This window comes from Lampetra fluviatilis, chromosome 31, assembly GCF_964198595.1.
Source record: "Lampetra fluviatilis chromosome 31, kcLamFluv1.1, whole genome shotgun sequence".
In the NCBI taxonomy this organism is placed as follows: Eukaryota; Metazoa; Chordata; class Hyperoartia; order Petromyzontiformes; family Petromyzontidae; genus Lampetra; species Lampetra fluviatilis.
The window spans coordinates 10,171,659-10,195,064 of record NC_136305.1 but is presented as its reverse complement, the minus strand read 5'-3'; the positions used below and the strand labels follow the sequence as shown (position 1 = coordinate 10,195,064).

Sequence of the window (23,406 nt, the reverse complement as noted above, 5' to 3'; positions counted from 1 at the left end):
TTCTCCTGTTTTTACTCATCACTCAGAATCTGGCCTTCATGCGGCTGCAACCAATGGCCGTGGTAGCTTTGACCTACTTTAAACACGTGGAATATTAACCTCGCCGCCGCTGTAACGTCACCGTGTTTACTTAGCTGCTGCGTGCTCTGCAGCCGCGCATCGTGTTCCGAGGTGGAGCATGAATAACGCATGTCCCGGTGGTGCGGCACGCACGATATTTGTCAATGGAATCTTACCCCCCCCTCCCCTTCTATCCGCGCGCATTTGTCTCATAACTGGATCAGTCTAGTGGGTTTCTTCGTGAGAGCACGCTCGCTCGCTCCTTTTTTGTGTAATATTAGCGATTGCTGGAATGGGTTGCGTCTGGGAGGATGTTTTGATACTGCATGCTGGTCAGGGTCCTGCAGCGCCAAAGCACGCGTTGGGAGAGTGAGAGTGCAAGCTAAGCCAAACGTTACTTCTAGATTTGAAGTTTTCGTGACTGCAAGGATCCATACTCTTTGGTTCTTTCGGTAAAGTCACGTAGATGAACAAGAAAATAACTAAATTAAATCACGACGTTTCGGAGGCAACACAAGCTTCCGTCATCAGGTGGAACAGCCACAGCAAAATGACTGTAGTGATTTAATTTAGTTATTTTCATTTTATTATATTTTTTTATTATTAAAATAAAAATCTACGTGACTTTACCGAAAGAACCCAAACGTTGTCCGGGCTTGGTCTGGACCTAGTCCCTGGTGGTTTGAGAAAGGCTTTTTATCCTCCCTGGTGTCCCCAAAGGCTTTTGTGGACATGTCAAGGGATCTGTCCCGGACTCGAACTCGTAATGTGGGCAAAGGGGCGTGGGGGGCTACCTGAGTAGCGGGGTGGGTGCTGGTAGATGAATAGGCGGGGGCCTGTGGGCAGTGGGTGAAGCCAATGGTCAAGTGGGCGTGGATATGTAAAAGTAGGCGTGGCTGGCGGAGGGGTGGGAGGGGCCGCCAGTTTTCTATGTGTCCCTGTTGAGCCTCCCATCAATGAAATAGCTACAGGTGTGAGAGTGGAGGTGCAAGCAGGTATCTCAACAGCTACCATCCATACCTGTCCCCTGAATGCTGTTCAGACCCTCAACTCTGGCCATGGAAGTTGGGGGAGGGGCGGGCGGGAGGGGCTGAGCCCACGGGGCCACTTAGCTTACGGAGTATGGTCACCCACACCCGGGTACTGATGCTGTTTCTAGGCCGTTCCTGAGGCAACCGAGGCCTGGTTAGAGCGGTGGCCATGGCAATGAGGCATCTGTTCTCACACGATGACGCACCAAGATGTTATCGTCTAAAGCTCCGGCGTGTGACAGCAACGTGCAACATTCTCACGGTGCGATTGGACCTTGAAAGTGAAGTCTATTCAGGCCCAGCATTTGTCAGAATACAGTAGGGTACGGTGTCTATGCTTTCACTGGTGCACAGCCTGTGATACTAGTTAGCTATGAGATGAAACCGCAGAACCCGGAGGAAACCCGTATAGAAGAGGAGGAGAACATACAAGCTTCACACAGAGAGGTGCCGCGGTGATGAGATGTTAACTACCTCGCCTGGTATGAAGGAGGCCGTGGGTTCGATCCTGACCCTGACGCCTGCTGTATATTTGGAGTTTGCGTGTCTCTCTCTCCATGTACGCGTGGATTTTTCTCCGGGTCCTCCGGTTTTTCCCTCCACGTTTAGAAACTTTGCATTCGGTGTATTTGGCTGCTATAAATTGCCACACTTTGTTGAGCTATCATTTGTGACCAGGTCACTCTAAAAAGAGCTGTATCGTTCAGTGGGCCTTATTTGGTAAAGCAAAAAAATTGTTTAATGATCATATTTACATTTGAATTCATTCATCACGCCACGAATATTGATCGTCAAATGTGCGGCAGGCAAAAAATGTTAATTACTATTCAACATTTGTTATTTCTAATTTCCCTCGGATTAAGCAAAGTATTTAAAAGCACACAGAATGTGCTGCCTCACGCTTGGGTGAGCGTTGGAGCCGCCCCGTGCGGCCCCCGACGCACGTGTTCGTTCAGGTTGCACAGAGACGCGTGTTCGTTCAGGTTGCACCGAGACGCGTGTTCGTTCAGGTTGCACCGAGAAGCGTGTTCGTTCAGGTTGCACAGAGACTCTTGTTCGTTCAGGTTGCACAGAGACGCGTGTTCGTTCAGGTTGCACAGAGACACGTGTTCGTTCAGGTTGCACAGAGACGCGTGTTCGTTCAGGTTGCACAGAGACGCGTGTTCGTTCAGGTTGCACCGAGACGCGTGTTCGTTCAGGTTGCACCGAGACGCGTGTTCGTTCAGGTTGCACAGAGACGCGTGTTCGTTCAGGTTGCACCGAGACGCGTGTTCGTTCAGGTTGCACAGAGACACGTGTTCGTTCAGGTTTGCACCGCGGCGTTTGTTCGGCCGTCTGGTCGCTCCCAAGTGCCGGGTAGCGAAACGTCGGACCTCGCGCCGAACAACACGCAGCGGACCTGACGGCAACAACATTGGCGAGTTCTCCGTTTGCCTCTCTCGGCACTCTGCCGTTGGGAGATTAGAGATTGTTGGCACCGCAGTTTGGGTCACCGTGCCCCGCGCCAGGGCACGGCGGGGGGTCGGGGGTCGGCTTGCCGCGAGCCAAGCGGACCCCCCCCCCCCCCTCTGTCACCCAGCGTGCTGGTGGTGTAATCCATCTGAGTGTGGGGTTTGTTTGGTCTTGTTTTACATTCTTCAGTTGCCGGAGAGCAGTAACGGGCGGCGGAGAGAAAGGGGGTGCGCTGCTGCTGCTGCGTCTGTGTTGGTTCTCGGAGGGCAATGCCCTGTGCGTGCGCGTGTCTGTGCGATGTTTGCGTGCGGAGTTGTGCGGCAGCAAGCCGGTCTGCCCCGCCGCATTACGAACCCGGTGACCCCGTTTCATTTCGCCACCGCAGCTAGCAGCTAACGTTATTGGCGATATCTGAGCCATTGCCAGGACTTCCCCCTAGCTTGATTGAGTACGTGCTGTGGTGAGTAAACATGGGCACTGGGGAGATTAAGGCGGCCAGGGTCTGTTCCTGGCCGCCACCACTCCATTGCATGCTGTGCCAGTCTAAATGCCCATCGACAGCCCTTGCCCTAACAGTCTTTGAGGCTACACAGCGGAGAGAGACTTTGTGTTGCGGCTAAGTGATGCACCGGGTCGCGATGTTTCTTTGCGTGAACTGAGAACGCGTTAATGTGGGCTCGCATCTGCATGAACTTAAAAAAAAGACAAACCCAGGAAGTTTTAATTTAAAGCTTTCGTGACTGCAGGGATTCATATTCTTGGTGCTTTCGGTAAAGTCACGTAGAAGGGAAATAATAAAATAAAATAAACATAATAAACCCAGGAGGATTACCCTTTTATTTTCGGCAGCAAAAAATTTCATTGACGAATATTTAACGGGTGGCACATATGAGAAGGCTGCGGCCAGCGCGCGGGGATGTGCACGCCGCGAGCCTCTCGCTCGCTGCGCTTTTGTTTCCGACTTCGCGGCTCAACGATCCCGCCTCCTCCCCCCCGTTGCCGTTCCTTGATGCTCGTCCTGGGAATTCGGGGGGTGCCTGGTCCCATCACCCCTGACCGATCGCTCTCACTGTACGCATTAGCACCGAGCGGCATTCCCGCTTCCTGCCTGCGGCTCTGTGGTCCCCCCCACCACCCCCCCACCCACTACCCCCCCCCCCAGCTCGCGCTACCGAAACCTCCCCGGGAGACGCGGAGAGCGCTGTGGCCGCACGGGGCCGCACGGCACGGCGGCGTTCGCTGCGCACGGCACGCGCGCGCGTGCGTGCGTGCGTGAAATGCGACACTTGACGAGCCTCGCTGACCCAGTGCGAGGATAAACGGCGAGGGTCGAGGCTTGGTATCCGCTCGGAGCGAGACGCGCGCCTCGCTCCGTCTCGCTGGGGAGCCGCTCGACACGAGCGAGCGTCCAATGCCTTGCTCGTGGCGACATCGTCGTCGCCGTCGGCCGTGTTCGATCCACTGCTGGATGAAGGCCTCCCCGAAGCCGCCGCCGTCTGGCGCGGTTGTAACGTTGTATCTTAGCTGCGGGAGTTCGTGTGTCAACTGAAGATCGGAGAACAGAGCTTTATATATTGACAAAAACCCATTGTTATACTATATATATATTCTTTTATGCATTAGGTGCTGCTATTATATTCGATCTCTGCTGGCAAAGTGTGGTTGGCTTGGTCCCTGGTGCAAGCATTGAAATGGGGCCCCCTCTCTTACCCAGCATCTGGGCCTCTCTGGCCCATGGGCCCTAGCGCAGTTGCACCGCCTGCACCCCAAATAGTTACGCCACCGTATATATCTGTACAGCATGGGGAATTATAGCTGCTGCAATTTATTCTGAACATCAGAACTATGTGCACTGTGTGGGTGTGTACAGCTATACACTGTGCATATCATGTGCTGTGATTGTGTGTGGTTGTGTGGTCTGTTATGTGGGGGAGCGGTAGTGTGGTGGTTAGTGTGCTGTGCTTTGAACCTCGCTCACAGCCACGAATATTTGACTCATCCTGGGCCTCTCCTAGGTCGACTCGGCCTCAAATGAGTACCTGTTGCGGTGTGTAAATTTCGCCACTCGGGAGACAAAGGCGCATCATGTGCTCTGATTGTGTGTGGCTGTGTGGTGATGTACCTCGCGAACTCGCCACGTGTGTGTGTGTCTGTGTGTCTGTGTGTGTCTATGCGTGCGTGCGTGGCTGTGTTGTGTGCCCCGCTGACTGCTCGCGACGTGCGTGCACACGGCTGGGCGCGATCGCGGTGAGCGCGGTGGGCCGAGAGCCACGAGCGGTTTGAGGCCCTCAAAACGGATCTTATTTGCTTTCGTAAGAAAAGAGCCTTTTCAGTCGCAGCCAAAACTAACGCGGGTTCACACTGAAGTTCTCCAAATTGTGTTTGAAAGCCTCGATATGCATTGCATCAAAAACATTACTGGACTCTATTCTGCTGGAAGATCCAAAGAGTGGGTGATGGGATTATCAACACATTTTTTGTTCGGATCGCGTTTCCTTTTCCGGTTTGCAGCCATGAGCACGTGTGCGGCACACACGTGCGGTCATTTGTGAACTCTGCAAGCCCGGCTTCTCGGAGGCGGTGAGCGGCGAGGCATCGCGCTCGGAACGTGGCGGCGGCGGCTGCTGCTGATGCCACCCCTAATTGAGAAGTAAAATTCCTCGGCTTGGAGAAGTGGATCTCGCTCGAGTGCCGGGCCGTCCTCTGGGACGTTGCCGTTTTTTTGTCGAGGCGCGTTTTTGTTTTGTTTTGCCGGAGTGTCGGTTCGTCGCGAGGCTTTGTCGGAGCCCCAGGGTTCACAGAAAAGGAAAGAGAGGGAGAGAGAGAGAGGAGCCTTTTGTCGGACAAACGTCGCACGGGAGTCCTGCTGATGCCGGGCACCCGGCAGACAAAGGCCCGCGATGTTGAATGACACGGTCCTTTCACCGCTCGCCCTCCATCCCCCGTGATGAACTAACAATGTGTGCTCTTCTGTCCCTCCGTGCTCGCTGCTGCTGCTGCTGCAGCCTCACGTGCTCTCTCCCTGGGTAATCTAGCCGGACCAATTCCCCTCAATTCCATTTGAAACTCGGCCGACAACGCTGATTTTAAAAACCACATGTTGTTTGCGGTTGTTTCACGAAAGGAATGCGCCAAACTAATTAAAGATTCATATTCTTGGTTCTTTCGGTAAAGTCACGTGACTTTACCGAAATAACCAAGAATATCAATCCCTGCAGTCACGAAAGCTTTAAATCGAAATTTAATTAAAGATTAATCGAACAGGGCTTTTCATCTTTGCATTGCATCGCGTTGCAGAGTTTGGAGCCTCTATAAGCGATACAAATTTTAATCTATGAAGCGAGACTGCAATTTAAATCTGCAAAACATCAAGTTTGATAATAATGAAAAAAATAGAAAAATAAAGTTAAAGTAAGCAAACGTCTCTTTACTTACCTCATAGTTCAATAAGCACTAATTGGAATAATTTGAAAGTTAATCATAGGGAATAATGCACGAAGCGATCGTTTGCCGGCACAAAGCGGTGTAATCTCTTACTCTTAGAGTCTCCGAGCAGCCATTCAAGGCACAATTGTTCGGGGTGAAGCTATCCCCGGTGTTATGAATGGTTCCTAAAGCGCGCAGTTTCTCGAGCACACCCGCACCCTCAAGTTTAAAACAAAAAAGGAGGGCGCCCCTTCTCTCCCCCCCCCCCCGCAAAAAAGGGGAGGCTTTGATTTTGTTGCGTCGCGCACACCCTGCCATCTTGCGCTGTCACTCCCGAGGGGTCAGTGGGAGGTTGCAGTCTCCACTTAGGGTTCACCCAGAGTTCAGCCGCATACATTAGGTGATGCGGCGTCTTTCACTGGGAGGGCTCCGTGCGCGGTGGTGGGGGTGATGGTAGGGGGGCCTCGCGTTCACAATGCGGCACCGACCATTTGGCCCGGGAGAGCAGGGAGAGGAGTTTTAACTTCGGAGGCCGGAATCCGCGTCTCACGCTGCTGCTGGCCCGTGGAAGGGACGCGCGCCCCGACCCAGACGGCGCGTGTGCACGAGCGGGCTCGTCCGAGAGGCGCTGCTCGCCTGCGCGTGGGACGGCCGGCTTCAGGGAGGCCGGCTCGGAGAAGTTGCCGGGACGCGGCGGCCCTGCGCCACGAATGCCGGCCGTCGCGGCGGGGAGCGGCGGTCGTTTGGATCGATGACGAAGCTTTCGTTTCTGCTCAACGGGCGTCGTTGACGTGAGCTGCCGGGGAGCACGCAGCAAAACCGGGGAAACCGGCGGCGCGCACGACGTCGCGGCTGCGAAGGGTCTTAGGTCGGGCGGCGGTGGTTTCCGCTCGTGGTGGTGGTGGTGGTGGTGCGCTTGGACACGGCTGCGTAAGAGACCCTTGCTTGGGCAGCTCTGACGCAATGGGGGAAATTATTCACCCGCGGCGGCGATGGTGCGGCCTGCGTTAGGTGAACTCGGTCCCACTTGGCTCCGCGAACGCGACTGGCGGAGGGGGCCGTGGACGTCGTGACGGGGCGTCGGGGGCGAAGTCCAAAACAACAGAGTGACCGGGGGTAGGAAAGAAATCCGCCGAGCTACCAGAAGAGCGGGCGCTGGCGGAGTGGGACGCGGCGCTGAACGATGTACGACTGTATGGTGGAGGCGTTGGCGATGAGTCCGCGGCGCTACCACAACGTGTGCGTGGGGAGCCCCTCCTCCTGCATGCTGCACGACAAGAGCCTCTCCCCGGGCTGCTACGGCACGGGGAGCCTCACGCCGTCCGACTGGAGCCAACACAACAGCACGCCGTGTACGTCCCCTCCTCGGCGTGTCGCGAGCGACCACGGTCGGCACCGCTCTTAGTGACGTCGGTTGTTTAATCGCGAGAGTCGTCGGTGAGTCCCTGGACTCATTTTAACTTTTTATTTTATTTTTCCAGGCAAGGCCCGCTGAGCTATATAGCTTGTTTTTCAGAAGCGACCTGGTCACGAATGATAGCTAAACGAAGTGGCCTATTGCGCATGTTGATTCTAAATGCGGAGGGAAAATCCGGAGGACCCGGAGAAAAATCCACACGACCACGGGAGAGATATGCATACTCCGAATATGCAGCAGGCGTTAGGGTCAGGATCGAATCCACGACCTCCTGTATACCAGGCTAGGTAGTTAACATCTGCGAGACGTTAACTACAGCAGGGTCGTGCTTTGGGCTGCTTGGCCCGTGCTGTTCGTGAGTGGCTCGTGCGCTGGCTCTGCTCTTGCTTTGGTGAACGTGCCGAGGGCATAGCTGTGCCCGTGTTGGTGCGCGGGTGTGCGTGCGTTCCAACGATATTCGGCAACTTGTTATCAGCGATGGCGTCGTTGAAATTTTTTCTATTAACGCGAGCGCGTCGTGTGCGTTTTAAAGGAAGGGCGAGAGGGCGAGTCACACATCAGATGTGTGACATCAGATGTGTGACTCGCGCCACCGCGCCTCCAGCAATGCAAGCAGCAGCAGTGCGTGAGCAGCCCTCGAGGTGGATTTTCCAGGCTTATTTCACGGTGCTTGCGATTGCCCGCGACGATGGCCGCGGCAGTAGGCGCGCAGCGGTGAACGTGTCGCGCAAAGGGCCGCCACCGCTGAATAGTAATAAGACTCTAATACCGCGCGTTGTGCGCAAGCCATCGCCGAGCCCGCACGGATCCTTCTGTGCTGTTAGGGACGTGCTGGAGGCTCTGGCGACTGAAGCTTTTGTGCTTAAGCCGTGATAATGAGGAGGTTTTAGAAGGTTTGACAGGTCACCATACACGCTTAGCCCGGGGTAGGGCTTTAATGTGGCGTGCGGGTGACACCCGTCTCGGGATTAATTAGGGGCTGCGCTTTAATATACGAGGGATCCCATTAAAGCACGTCTCTCGCGTTTGACGTATTTTTTGTCATGCCCAAATTACCCGGCCGCGGTAAGTGATGTATCCATGGCGATTAAAATGGGTGGGGGGGGGGGTGCTCTTAAATTCATTGCTTCACCGCCCTCACTCTCGGTGTGTACCAAGGACAAAGTGGATTAATTAATAAATCTCAACGTGGTGAACGCTGCACGTAGAGTTGCTCCCGTTGGCGATGGATATGAGGGGGGGGGGGCTGAGACAGATTTTTTTTTACATTTGTACCGCGGACATTGCGTCCGGCAGTTTGCGCAAAGATAAACGTGGATTGGCAATGCAGAAGGAGCGATGGCTGACAACGTCGTTGACTTGGCTGACGTCAGCCACGTTTCGATCCACCGCTGGACGAAGGCCTCCCTCAATCCGCACCCGGACACGCAACGGTGGCAATGTCGTCGCTCCATCTCCATGGTGAACGAGCCCCTTGGGCGGCCGACAGAGCGGCTGAATCACAGCGCAGAATGATGTTGTGCATCAGCAATTGTATTTTTTCCCAATTTGCCGTTTTGCTTGGTAAACTTGTTTTTTTATTAGTTTGGCAAAAATCTAACTGAGCCGTGTTGAGTGGAGTCATGTGAAAGTTTAACTCGCAATTTGAATTTAAGTGCGACTGTTATTTCTGAGGCGCTGCACAAGCTGAGAGGAGGGTGCGCGTAATGAGATCACGGGCCAAGAAGAGTACTTCAATTTTTAAGGGGAAGTTCACGGAGGAAAAGAGAACTTGTCTGCTCAGGCACGAGCGAGCGCCGTCACGAGGTACACAGCGTGGTACGAGTTGGGGGGGGGGCGTGGGGGGGGGGTGGTGATGCCAGCTGGTCGCGTTGCGCCGTTGGCGCTCGCTGTCACAAGCGGCGCTCACAGAGCATGCCGGCGCAGGGGCAGCTGATGAGCCGAGTCCGCGTCTCCGGCTCCCACTGGCCGGCCGCCGTCGGGTTTGAACCGACGTGGTAACGACCCCCGTCGGGCAGACCCCCCACCCCCCGCACACAGAGGCGCGGTATTGTGAGCCGAATGTTGCGTGGCACGGAGATGATCGGCGAGCCCCACGCGCCGTGACATTTCGGGCCCGTGTCCACGCCAGGGCCCGACAGAACCCGCGTCTGTAATCGCGGGAGCTTGATCTGGCGTTTAGCAAGCATCTCCGCCGTCAGTAATTGTGCGCGGTCCTTTGCGGTTATACTTTTTTGAGAGACCGCGCCCCGACAGCTCAGATGAAAGCGGTGGCAGTTCCGGGGGGGCTGCTAATCAAGTGGCGGTGCCAACCGAGTTGGGTGTATCAGCTGGTGCCCAGCACTTGCCGCCGGATGCTGTAGCGATAGCCGAGCGACGAATCGCAGGTGGCACCGGGAACCCCCACGTGGAAAGGCGTCGCTACGAAGCCTCCCCTCGGCTTCGGCTCTCACTCGAATCAGCTGAAGTCGGTGTTTCAGAGCAGATGCGAAGGCTTTAGTCGTTTTTCAAACCCCCACAAAGGCTACGCCCCCCCCCCGCCGCCACAGCGAATGTCTCGTGGCTCTGAGATGAGAAGAACAACAACGAGAGGCTGAGAACTTCATTTCTCTGAGCGAGCCGTCGCACGGCTCCCATGCCCGCTGTGCGCCTTTCACTTTTGCCGTCTAATGCAACGCCTAGCGCCATTACTCCGCACGGAGCGCCATTAGAGGCCGGGGAAACGCAAATGAGTTTTGGCGTGTTCCATCGGAGCGCGCGCATTGATAGTGAAGCGTGTAAATGCGCGTCACGCTGCTCGCTGTTACCGTGTGGTGCGCGGAGGGGCGGTGGTGGGTGTGGGGGTTGTGTCTGTGAGTTAAGGAGAATATCCCGGCTTCACGTTCGCAACGCGCTGAAGAAGAGATGAAAGTCTTCATCTTTGGTGATGAAGTGTGATTTGTGTCGTGACGCGTGCACTCTCCTGTCAGTCCGCGGCTGGATGAGGGCCTCCTCGCGTCGTGCGGGTTATTTGGCCGCACTTCGCCACGCTGGGTCAGTGCCGGTTGGTGTAGGTGGGTGGCATAGAAGCACAGCACAACAATGGATTTTTATGCACTGCCCTGGGATGTTTCACAGCGTAGCCCCGCAACCTATGACAGACAGTCGGTGAGCGGTGGTTGCCAATCCAAGCAACTGTCCAGGTTCAAAAGCCTGCTTAGCTTCTGAGATCCGACGCGATCGGTGGGAAAATTCACGCCGTGCCTTGATCTGCTCACTCCTACACGCGGGTGAGGCCACAGCGGCACCCCGCGTGCCAGAGGGCACTGCCGAGTCGGCGGTAACCGGGGTTCGTCGTGAGCAAGGGGAAGGACAATCGCGACTCTAAAACTAAACGATTTTTGTTTCACCAGGTAAGGCCCGCTGAGCTTTAGAGCTTATTTTTCAGAAGCGACCTGGCTATCACAAATGATAGCTCAACGAAGCGGCTTATCGTGCGGTAATGTATAGCGGCCAAATACTCGTTAAACACACGTTGATTTTTAATTGTGGAGGGAAAAACCGGAGGGCCCGGAGAAGAATCCACGCGATCACGGGGAGAACATCCAGACCCCAAATATACAGCAGCAGGCATCGGGCTCGGGATCAAACCCACGACCTCCTGTATACCAGGCGAGGCAGTTAACACATCCTAGCCACCGTGGTGACTCGTTCTGCCCTCGACGTCCCCCATCAGCTGTGGTCGCGGGTTCATCGAGTCGTGGACGATTTTGCGCCTTGTTATGGTGATGTTTCGTACCGCGTGCTTGTCTGGGGTCACGGCTTTTACGGAGCATTGGTGGGGGCGGGGCGGGCTGAGTGGGCGCATTGTTCGCTGGCGCAGGGAGGTGGTGTGCACTTTGCAGGGTAGAGGGGCGAGCTCGCCTTTGGCTCCTTCGCACGCAGTCGCGATCAATAGCGACACTCCCCTTTAGTCCTGAACTACCCTTCAACGTGAGACTCGCGCCATTCACAGAAACGAGGTCAATACATGGATGGATGAATCGGGTAATGCCGCGTAAGAAACATCGAAGAACCTGACAGTTAAACTTAGCGTTTTTTAAAAGTAGGCTTGTGCACTCGTGCGCTCTGCTTGTGGGTACATTGTAGGGCAGAACGATTAATTGATTTCAAATCGAAATCGCAATTTGAAACAATGCGATTAGCAAATCGCAAAGGCTGCGATTTTTTTGCGATTTGAAAAGTCCTCGATTACTTTCTTGTTGGAATTGTTTTATTTGTTATTATTATAACTTGATTGATTTAACCTAACAATTGTTTTACGTTTGATTGTTCTATTTCAATTAAAACATTTTTATAAGTACATGTTGGAAGGAATTCATATATTTTAAGTTCTCATCCTTGCGTTAGAATATATAGAGCAGATCATATTTTGATGGTATCATGTGGCAATGCTCCATTACGTGTTTTAAATCTATTACACAGTGAATATTGAACTGGAGCTTGACTTAAAAAAAATGTAATCGCAAATCAAATCGCAATCGTAATATCTGTCAGAAAAAAAATCGCAATTAGATATTTTCCCAAAATCGTTCAGCCCCAGTACATTGTACGCATTCGCGACAAATGTTCATTGAGAATAAAAGCCAGCCAAAGACGTGATTCATGCCCAGCTTTGCATTAATAACGTACGGCGAATGGCGAGGGCGTTCGAATTGAGTGCACTCACGGATGAGCGATTCGGTGACTCCCGCTCTCCGCGGGCTCTGCCCGATTCGTCGATGTCTACGAAGCCACTGATCATCGAGCTCTGGGAGGAAGGAGGCGGCGGGGGGTTGGTGCCAACCGCGATAATTGCGCGTTGCCACCCACACCGCTCAACCGCGGAAACTTGGATAACGCAACCGGCGTAGCCGACCTCCGTGGTGTTCCTGCGTTCGCGCGAGGAGTGTCCATCGTAGGGTACGATGGACGGACGCGTTGTGGGAGGGTGGCATGAGGAGAGATATGAGGTCACATGTTGGGCACGCGTGGGCACAGGAATGTGGAAGACGTGGGGTGGTGGGGGGGTGTGTGGGTCGTGCAGGTTGTCGTGGTGACACGGGAGCACGGGGAGTGCACAGGCAGAGGGGGGGGGCCTGTTCAGTCTCCCGGGCATGCCAATCGCAGCTCTTGTTGTTTAAATTGATGGGGGGGGGGGTCTTGATGGACTGTTCTCTTCAAGCCCGACGTGTTTACACAAGCACCGTGGGAGCTCTGTGAAAGCAGGCGTTGTCGTGGAGCATTGTGGGTTACCCGCGGTGGTGAGATGTTAGCTACCTCGCCTGGTCAACAGGAGGTCGTGGCTTTCCATCCCGATCCTGTGACGCCTGCTGCTGTATATTTCGAGTTTGCGTGTCTCTCATCCCGTGGTCGCGTGGATTTTTCTCCGAGTCCTCCGGTTTCCCCCTCCACGTTTATGAACACGCGTGCTTAGAGTATTTGGCTGCTGTAAATGTCCACGCGATAAGCCACTCCGTTGAGCCGAGCCATCATTTGTGATAGCAAGGTCGCTTCTGAAAAATAGCCATGTGGCTCAGTGGACCTTACCTGTTGAAACAAAAAAACGTTAAAAGTTAACTCAATCTCATTCCTTTCCGCGTTTCCCCGCGACTTTATGTATTAGTTTGTTACCTTCCAGCCATTTGGGCCCCTCGACCCGACATGAACCAGCAGCGTTTACTTGGCTGATGTCTAAACTCTGAAGCGGCTTTGTTCTGCCGGGGTGGGTTCGGCAGTCATGGCAGTGAGGCGCGCTGAGCATCAACAACAACAACTACTGCTGCTGCTGCTGATGATGATGGCTTGTGTTGTGGTGACTTGGGAGTTTGTTGGGAAATGTGCAGCTGAGGTGTTCGTTGTTGTTGAGGTGTTTGTTGTTGTTGTTGAGGTGTTTGTTGTTGTTGTTGAGGTGTTTGTTGTTGTTGAGGTGTTTGTCGTTGTTGTTGAGGTGTTTGTTGTTGTTGATGTGTTTGTTGTTGTTGTTGAGGTGTTTGTTGTTGTTGTTGAGGTGTTTGTTGTTGTTGAGGTGTTTGTTATTGTTGTTGAGGTGTTTGTTGTTGTTGTTGAGGTGTTTGTTGTTGTTGAGGTGTTTGTTATTGTTGTTGAGGTGTTTGTTGTTGTTGTTGTTGAGGTGTTTGTTGTTGTTGAGGTGTTTGTTATTGTTGTTGAGGTGTTTGTTGTTGTTGTTGAGGTGTTTGTTGTTGTTGAGGTGTTTATTGTTGTTGAGGTGTTTGTTATTGTTGAGGTGTTTGTTATTGTTGTTGAGGTGTTTGTTGTTGTTGTTGTTGAGGTGTTTGTTGTTGTTGAGGTGTTTGTTATTGTTGAGGTGTTTGTTGTTGTTGAGGTGTTTGTTGTTGTTGTTGAGGTGTTTGTTGTTGTTGAGGTGTTTGTTATTGTTGTTGAGGTGTTTGTTGAGGTATTTGTTGTTGTTGAGGTGTTTGTTGTTGTTGAGGTGTTTGTTGTTGTTGTTGAGGTGTTTGTTGTTGTTGATGTGTTTGTTGTTGTTGAGGTGTTTGTTGTTGTTGTTGAGGTGTTTGTTGTTGTTGAGGTGTTTGTTATTGTTGTTGAGGTGTTTGTTGTTGTTGTTGAGGTGTTTGTTGTTGTTGAGGTGTTTATTGTTGTTGAGGTGTTTGTTATTGTTGAGGTGTTTGTTATTGTTGTTGAGGTGTTTGTTGTTGTTGTTGAGGTGTTTGTTGTTGTTGAGGTGTTTGTTATTGTTGAGGTGTTTGTTGTTGTTGAGGTGTTTGTTGTTGTTGTTGAGGTGTTTGTTGTTGTTGAGGTGTTTGTTATTGTTGTTGAGGTGTTTGTTGAGGTATTTGTTGTTGTTGAGGTGTTTGTTGTTGTTGAGGTGTTTGTTGTTGTTGTTGAGGTGTTTGTTGTTGTTGAGGTGTTTGTTATTGTTGTTGAGGTGTTTGTTGTTGTTGTTGAGGAGTTTGTTGTTGTTGAGGTGTTTGTTATTGTTGAGGTGTTTTTTGAGGTATTCGTTGTTGTTGAGGTGTTTGTTGAGGTGTTTGTTGTTGTTGATGTGTTTGTTGTTTTTGAGGTGTTTGTTGTTGTTGAGGTGTTTGTTGTTGTTGTTGAGGTGTTTGTTGTTGTTGAGGTGTTTGTTTGAGGTTTGCGTTGTTGTTTAGGTATTCGTTGTTGTTGTTCAGGTGGTTGTTGAGGTTTTTTTCTGGGTGGTGGAGGATTACGCCAAATTTATACTTACGCGATCTAACCGAAAAACCTTTATAATGAATAATACTGTTTTTGTGCAAGTTGTTTATTGCTGTGACTCACAGTGTCGGGGGTGAGTTTGAGACCCAGCCTCAGGATGCCTCCCCCCCATGGCTCTTTGTTCCATCGCCCGCAGTGAATCAGAATCTTTATTTAGACTGGAGGAATCTGATGAGCTGTGAAGCTCTTTTTCCAACAGATGCCCAGTGGTCAAACGTCGCCCTCCCCCCCTTTCAGCACTCCAGCCTCTCACACTTGACGCAAACGTGGGCACGCTCATCGCGAATCGGGGAGGTCGCTCACCCGACACAGCCACTTAAAGCAAAGTCACAATCGAGCCGTACAACACAGAGCAGCAAATGGATTACCTCCAATATAGTTTCAAGAGTAGATGGAACATGTGCGATACTGCTGTCGGCAGCGGTGCACAAAGAACAAATAGCCCAAAAAAGCCACGAAAGCATTCGTCAATAGCGCTGCCAAAAAGAGTACGTTCCTATGTATTCATCATGGACGTTATAATGGTCGAGATCCATCTCTGCCTGCTATCATGCCAGGACCATCGCCCAAAAAGTCACCGATTGTTTCTACGTTGTTCTTCCTTGTTGGCGGTGGTGGTGTGTTATTGACGACTTTTGTAGAGTCAGTATTTTCAAGCGGTGTTCTGCAGCACTTGACAACACACGGATGGCGCTGTGCCTTCGACTGTTTGGCGGAGATTTTAGCGATGAGCTCACTGCCAACCCAAATCAGCAGAGCGGTCGAAATTCAGCCGAGCGGAAAGTCTTGCTCCCCCCCCTCCCATCTCTCTCCCTGGCCGATCCGTGCTGCGGGGGAAGTGTGGTGGGATCTGAATATCACTCGGCAGAAGCCCAGCTTTCACCCCCCCCCCCGTGCAGTCTCCGCGCGATGTTCTGCCAAATGGGTGAAGGTCCGCAGCCTCTTTGGCAGAGACTCGGTGCAATGCGGCCGTGCATTAAACTACTATTGAAACAGATTTTAGTTTTGATCATTGGTTTTTTACCTTTTTATCTGGCAACAAAACTGACACCTTTTTTTTTGCAAGGAGTCATGTTTGCATTGACCACAATACCTGCGGTCAGAATGCAAACAAAAAACACAACTCTGATAATGTATCGTTAGGCTCTAAGAAAAGCTGTCTTGGGTGTGGACCAATCGATTTCAAGGACAGTGCATACATTATCAGAGTTGTGTTTTTTGTTTGCATTCTGACCGCAGGTATTGTGGTCAAGGCAAACATGACTCCTTGTAAAAAAAGGTGTCAGTTTTGTTGCCAGATATAAGGGTAAAAAAACAATTATCATATTTTGCTACTGGCAAAGGAGGTTCCAATGGTGTAAGAGATTTTAGTTTTGTTTACCAGGCAAGGCCCGCTGAGCTTTATCGCTCGTTTTCGGAAAGCGACGTGGCCATTGCAAGTGAGAGCGCAACGAAGTGGCTTATTGCGTGGAAATTTATTGCAGCCAAATACTCTTTAAGCGCACGTTGATTCTAAATGTGGAGGGGAAAACCCAGAGGACCCGGAGAGAAATCTACGGCGACCACTGGGAGAGAGACACCGCAAATTCCAAATATACAGCAGGCGTCGGAGTTGGGAACCTGCGACCTCCTGCTCTTTTTACTGCAGTTGAGGCTGAGTCGGCCCAAGGGCCCGAATCGTCAAACGGCCATCAACAAATGGCAATCTCAAAGTTGGAAAGATAAAGCGTATTACACGTTTCTTGATTTGAGCAAGGTTATTGCAAGAGCTTGGAGAAAGAGGCGATGGGAGGGCATTCAAAAGTGGGAGCCGTGCGAGGGAAGAAGCCGTGAAAGAGAAGTGAGGTGACCTGGAGTGTGGGGGTTTAGTGAGTATGTGGGTGGGCGGGTGAGTGCGTGGGTGAGTGCTGAATGAGTGAGTCAGTGAGTGTGGGGAGCAGTAATGTAGCGGTTAGCGCGCTGCGCACACACACACGGATGCATACACACACTCACAGATGCATGCACACGAACGCTCGTATACACACAGATGCACACTTACATATGACTTCTCACGCACAAAGATGCACACCCACACAGAGACACACAAAGACAAAGATCTCCTGTATAACCTTAATAGATTGTTGGGGCAAGTGCTGTTAGCGAGCAAGGCTGGCAAGGTACACGAGGGAGTAGGTGGCCAGCACCACGCCGGGCCGCCTTTGTTTCCCGATTGGCGACGTTTACGCACCGCACCAGGTACTCATTTGAGGCTGAGTCGACCTAGGGGAGGCCCAGGACCAGTTCAGATAATCGTTACTGGTGTTGGCCGTGAGCAGGAATCGAAGCTTCTGACTGAGACAAAGACCCCCCGTATAGCCTTAACAGACTCTAGGGGCAAGTGCTGTTAGCGAGCACTGAGACACACACAGACACGCACACACGCACGCACGGGCGGATGCTTCTGGCACATGTCACATGTCAGAACGCCTCGCCCAAGTGTGTGCTGCTGAATACCGATGCAGGGACAGCCCTGCAGGTCTCTCGCAGCACAGGGAGCAGGCATCTTGCCAGAGATTCATCTGTGAAGGACCCCCAGCTGTGCCCCGACCACATGCTGCTGCTGCCGCTGCCGCCGCTGCCGCTGCTGCTCAAAAGTGGAGGGGTCTCCGACATTCCCGTGCCAAATCACCAAGGGAGTCAGATTTCTGCAGATAATCTGCCTGCACGGGCTGAGCTCACAGCAGGGATAATGAAGACCAGCGCAAGATCCAATCCTCCTCAGTGTCTCCCTTATTACTACTCTGCTTAAGCGTGGGAGCCGGTTATTATGTTCATATGTAAACATTAGATTCCTTTTGGCAGTCTAAGCCTGTAACTCTGCTTAAGTCCTATAAATATATATTTGTATGACTTGTGGGGTTTGGCAAGAATCTCGGCAGCCAGTTCCCAGCATCTGACCCTTGTAATTAGTCATTGTGCGCGTGCATTGTGGCGTTGAGTGCACCATCAATTGGCCGATTGTGGCGCACAGTGGATGTTCACGGTGACGTCGTTCAGCTGGAGCGATCACTGCCGCCGCCGCCATCAACGCCTGGTATGCAGGAAGTTGTGGGTTCGATCCCCGAGTTTGGATGTTCTCGGTCACGTGGAGTTTTCTCCGGGTCCTCCTGTTTTTCCCTCCACGTGTGTTTAGAGTATTCGGCTGCTAGAAATTTCCACGTGATAAGCCGCCTCGCTGGGATATTATTTGTGGCCTGGTGGTTTCTGAAAAAGAGCTATATAGCTCGGCGGGCCTTATCTAGTAAAGTAAAAGATAGTTTAATAGTTTAGTTTCATGATGATGCATGTGGGATCCAGAGGAAGTGGCTTCCATTGACCACTGTTTTCTGTGAGAATTCCATGGAGAACTGCCCATGCCTGCCATCCAGACGTGGCAACAATTAAGACCGAGTTCGTAGATCTGCCATGGCTATAAGAGGCGGAGAGGTGGGACGGAGGCACTCCGCTACAAACACGGTCACCTGGGTTCGATTCCCAGCTGTGGGTAGCAAGTGGGAGCGGAACCGGTCCTGCACGTTCACCTTCGTGACTGACACGGCATGAGGAGACCTTCATCCAGCTCTGGATTAACAAATGCCTCTAAATTCATATCAGAATGTAGGAGCACTGTCTCCAATGGAAAGTAAAGACACAAGCCAATGTGGCCTTGCAACCCAAAGTAGGGACCACGTAGTAAACCACTTTGGTCTACGCTCCTTCAGCGGAGGAGGAGGAGGAGCATCACAATTACACAAACTCTCTCCAGAAGCCCTCTCGTCCGTCGCTGGAAGACCTCGAAATTGGCGTTTAGCGGCCGAACATATTCCTGCCTTCACGCGCAAGAATAGAATACAAACCACTCTGTGAGAATTAGCCTCCTCTGCGTAGGTTGATTCCGGTGGCTCTGCGCGTTGTTCGGCACGACGTTCGACGCTTCTCCTTCAGCTGCCGGCACGTGGAGCGCGAAGCGTCGGGACATCGCGCAAAAACGACACGCGGTGCAGTCCCGCAAATCGGTCTCTGCACCTTTAACGTGGGGAGGAGGGGGGGGTTGGTCATCGCCAGATTAGCGCCTCGGGCTCGCGACTGTCGCGGACACGTGGAGCGTGCCCGCAATCCGGGTGTTGGGGAGGCCCTTACCACGGCCGCCACGTCTCAACATCCGTGCCACGGCCCCCTCCCTGAGCGCCGCTGGGAGCATCTTGCACCGGCGGGGGGCCGATGAAACGTTGCCCACACGGCGCTTGCGCTGCAGCCGTAGCCCGGAGACGAAATCTTTCAGCGCCGCTTCATGCGCAAGGCTGAAGTTTGCTGGGCACAGAGGGCCCACCGTCCTATCCCCCACGCAGGCAGCGATGACGACAATGGAGCCAAGCAGTGAAAGATGTTCATTATTCATAACAAGAATAGACTCTCTTTGAATAATAAGAATAATATTATTATACACAGCGGAAAATATTTGCCGGATTATCGAGCCAGAGTTTCCAAAATTAAAATAGCGTGCCTCTGTTGTTGGGGGTTCCTGTGTGAGCAGGTGCATTGTGGGTGTTGTAGTTTGTGGCAATGGGTTTGCGGCTCGGTGGGGGCAGTAATCCATTTGTTTATTTTCGCAGCGTGCAGCGGCTTCCTTGCCCATTCAATGGGAAGCTCATAGTCGCGGTGCCAAACGTAAGCACGAGCCATTTCAGGATGTTTTGTACATTTTCAATCAAACCGAAGCTTTACAAAAATATATATATCGGGCGTTGTTGTAAGTAGAAACACGTACAACGCAGATCCCAGCACAATTGCTTTGCTGTTATAACGCCGTCAGAATCGGAATCATTGTTTCCGCCATTTGCACAAAAAACAAGTTATTTTGGAGCTGCAATAGCATCGATGTGGCAGTTGTATTTATTCACAAGGAACGACTATTGATCGAGCGTGCCCAAGTGTGTTATACGAGCCCTTTTATGTCCTTGAGGCTCACATGAAAGTCTCGATCGCGGCATCAACAGAACCGCTGAATCCGCCGCAGCAGAGCGAGCTGTGAATTCCCGCAGCTGGCACACCGCGATGGTGTTTTTAACCCCGTGCGGTGCCCCCTTTCACCCCCCCCCCCCCCCGACGCCTACGCGCCGCCCTTCGCCCGAGTGGCCTAAGTGGCACGCTTGTCACGGGCCCTGGCGGCGAGGAACGAAGTGGGGCCTCCTGTCACAATTTCCCCCGAACCCCCTCTTTGTGGCTGCCTTCGCCACCCGCGCACTACTCGATAGCCGCGCGCGCTGCTCCACCTCCCGCACGAACCTTCGCTCTGCGCGGCCGGGCATTGGCATAGGTTCGGCTCCCGTTGAGCGACGGTGAGATCTCACCTCGGTGGCGCAGCGCGCGAGACCCGCGTTGGCCAAATAATTAAACCGCTAGATTTGGCAGCTACGCGAGGCGGTGGGTTCCGCCGCTGAGCGCGTTTATTCGTGCGGTTGTCACTGTGCTGGCGGGCAGTCGGAGATAATTAAAATCGCAACACAAAGCGTCGTAATTTTTGGAATTATTTGTATGAAAATAAAATTCTTCCACCACGAGGGAGAAGAGGCCTGTGGTCGGCGGGGGGGGCAGGAGGGCTCTCGGGAGATGTCAGTGAATCGTTGCTGGCACCAGTTCCCGTGCTCTCATTGTTCTGCCCAAATAATGGATGTTGTGTTTGCCCTAGATACGGCTGTTTATACGCATGTTTGTTTGCAGGCTCCGTGTGCGCATGTGTGTTTGTATATTTGGGTGTCAGTTTGTTTGTCTGCCTGTCCGTTTGTTAGTCGTCTCGCCCCTCCTTAATAAATCTGTCTGTCGTTGTATTTGTTTGCCTGCATATGTACATGTCTGTTGTTTGCCTTCATCCTGGCCTGCATCTCGATTTGTCTCTCTGTCCGTTGTGGATGGGCTGCCCGTGCGTATCTTTGACTGTCTGTCCATCTGCCGATCTCCGTTCCGTGGCCCGGTCTGTCGATGGTTACCCTGCCACCGCTGCGCAAATCCCGGTCGTAGCGAGCGCTGATGCCCCGCCGCCCCCACTCCGTGCCTCTGTGCCCCCCCCCACCCCCACCACCTTGCAGCCGTGGAAAGCCAGAGCAGCGGCTCGGAGGAGATCATCCCGAGCCCCCCGTCGCCGCTGCCGCCCCCGCGCGTCTACAAGCCATGCTTCGTGTGCCAGGACAAGTCGTCGGGCTACCACTACGGCGTGAGCTCATGCGAGGGATGCAAGGTACCGTGGGGCGCCCGTCTCGTGGCTCGCCCGTACGGCGCGTGCGTGCGGGTGGCTCTGGCTGCTGGGGGGGATGCGGTGGGCGTAACTGGTTTTGTAGAGAGAAAGAGTTGGTCGTAGGCGGATGGAAATGAAGACGTTTGCTGCCGTAATGTTAATTGAACGATTGCATGTATCTCGTGTGTTGAGACGCCGCGTGCGCCACCGCCGCGTGTGCCACCCTAATGCGTGCCACGCCCGAGTGTTCCACCCCCGCGTGCAGCACCGCCGCGTGCACCACCCTAATGCGTGCCACGCCCGAGTGTGCCGAGCTGCTTTGCGGCTGCTTGAGTGCGCCGCCGTCGTCCCGGGGCGTGCGTCAGCGCTTGCCCCATGACCGTCCCTTTGCCTGCGCCCCCAGCCACCTCTAGCTGCCTCTGTTTTGAACGAAATGGGATTGTGCTGTGGCCATGCTTTAGGAAGGAAACGGTTAACCTGCGGGAAAGCGCACTGAAAAGATGCCGTAAATCTGCACTTCTGGTCCATAAACGTTATTTATAGTCGTGCCAGCTCACGCCCATCCCTTTCCTACCAGGATTCCTAGGATTTAACGCCAAGGCTCCCAACACAACAAACGACAACGGGCGTCAATCGCGCTCGGGAGCGCGAACGCACGCTCGCTCGTTTATTTATTTAGCTCGCGGAAACCCCATTGCGTGCCGATCGGCGAGCCACAGGTGAGCGTCGTTCTCTTTTGAGGTTGAACGCTCGGCCGAGCCGAGCTTTCTGACGCCGCATTACGCCGAGTTCTCAGGCCGATGACTGACAGCGAAACAAAAAAAACTTTCACTTCCCCCCCACCCCCCTCGTTGTGATGGCACGAACGCACCGTGTCGCGTTATGTAATTCTGTTTTCGAGAGTGAGAATGCCTTCCTGCCTCCCCGCGCTGATCCGGTGGGAATCGAGGGGGGGGGGGGGGAGACGCTGGTGCCGCGCCAACCACGCAATTGCGCTCCTCCAGCAGCACCAGCGTCGGCGCCTTAACAATGGTGGGGGGGGTGCTGGGGGGGGGGGGGTGCTGGGGGGGGGGGGGGTGCTGGGGGGGGGGGGTGCTGGGGGGGGGGGGGTGCTGTGGGGGGGCTGCTCACCTCCTGCCGGGCCGGATCGCGACCCCCATCCTGGTGGGGGAGGGGGGATTTAGAGGCAGTAATGACAAGAATCGTCGTCGGTGCAGTTGGTATTCGCACCATTCTTACAGCACAAAGGCTCTCAGGAAGGCCGCTGTGGTTGACAGACGGATATAGTCCACCAGCAAGGGGCGATGTCGCAGTGGGGCTTTACCAGATTAATACATTCGTGAACGATTTTTCGTTAATCTCGAGATTTTGGACCGCGACGCCGGCACGTGAAGCCGACTCGTCCTCGGACACCGTCACGGGATCTTTAAACTCCCCAAACGCGTTGCAGACGGACCACGCGCGCTGTTTGTTGCGCTACACCCGGGATGAACCGGGGTCGGCCGCTGAACCCGCGAACCTCCGCAACGCGAACGGGCGGCGAACGCGCTACCGCCAGGGACGCCGAATCACCCACCGCCCCAAATAAATCGGGCAACCGGGCCGGCGGCGGCGTCGGTGGTGGCGTCAGCGTCGTCAGCTCAGCCTGACCTTGGCGCGTGTGCTGCCGTGTCCCCCCGTGCGGTCCCCCACCTCGCCCTCCCACCCTCCCCCCCCCCCCCCGCAGGGCTTCTTCCGACGCAGCATCCAGAAGAACATGGTGTACACCTGCCCTCGCGACAAGGGCTGCGTGATCAACAAGGTGACGCGCAACCGCTGCCAGTACTGCCGCCTGCAGAAGTGCTTCGAGGTCGGCATGTCCAAGGAGTGTAAGTCCGCACAGGCGCGTTGCTTGGCGCTTGAGCAAGCCTGCTGGATGGGGTGCCTTTCCACGCAGCGCGGGGGACACAAAGGGTTATCTGGCCGTACTCTGCCACCCTAATCAGACTGGGTAGATGAAGGCGAAGGGGCGTGGATGTGAGAGCGTCGAGGGAGAATACAACGACGGATTTTTGGGGCACTGCCCTCCGCTGAGGACAACGTAGCCCCGCAGCAGCGTTTAACACCTGATGTGGTGGTCACCCATCCAAGCACTATCGTGGGAATTGGAAGTAGGTGGGGAATTCCGACGTGTGCCCCATGTGTCGCCCCCTTGAGTTGTCAAGCTATCGGATGTTTACTGACAAAATTAATCCCGCCGGTCTTGGGAATCGGTTAAAACCACGGCTGAATCTCTGGCCGGGTTCGAGTGGAGTTGCTCCCAGGCGGAGCCGCGTAGGCCGCGCAATTCCGGACGGACGTGCGGGTTCGTCACAGCAAAGGTTCGGGGTTTTCCCGGCCGATTACCGAGTCCCCCGTCCGCAGCGTGTCGTCTTCTCAGCCCGTGTCCCCCGGGTGCAGCTATCGCGGGGCAGGTGCGGCCTCGACTCCCAGCGGGTGCAGTCATGGAATGAACTCCGCTGACCACACACAGAGCGGGGGGGATGGGGGGA

The 23,406-nt window shown here is 53.7% G+C and overlaps 1 protein-coding gene across 7 annotated transcripts in view; it reads left to right on the top strand.

Moving 5' to 3' along the window:
- LOC144943535 (retinoic acid receptor beta-like) overlaps positions 1-23,406 on the top strand; it is a 112,794-nt gene that overhangs the window by 71,303 nt on the left and 18,085 nt on the right. For 4 of the 7 annotated variants that reach the window (XM_078871079.1, XM_078871080.1, XM_078871078.1 and 1 more), the window contains 2 exons: positions 20,730-20,878; positions 22,602-22,743. In XM_078871079.1, the coding sequence (XP_078727205.1) occupies positions 20,730-20,878; positions 22,602-22,743 (291 nt within the window). The other 3 variants (XM_078871081.1, XM_078871085.1, XM_078871082.1) reach the window with 3 other exon arrangements.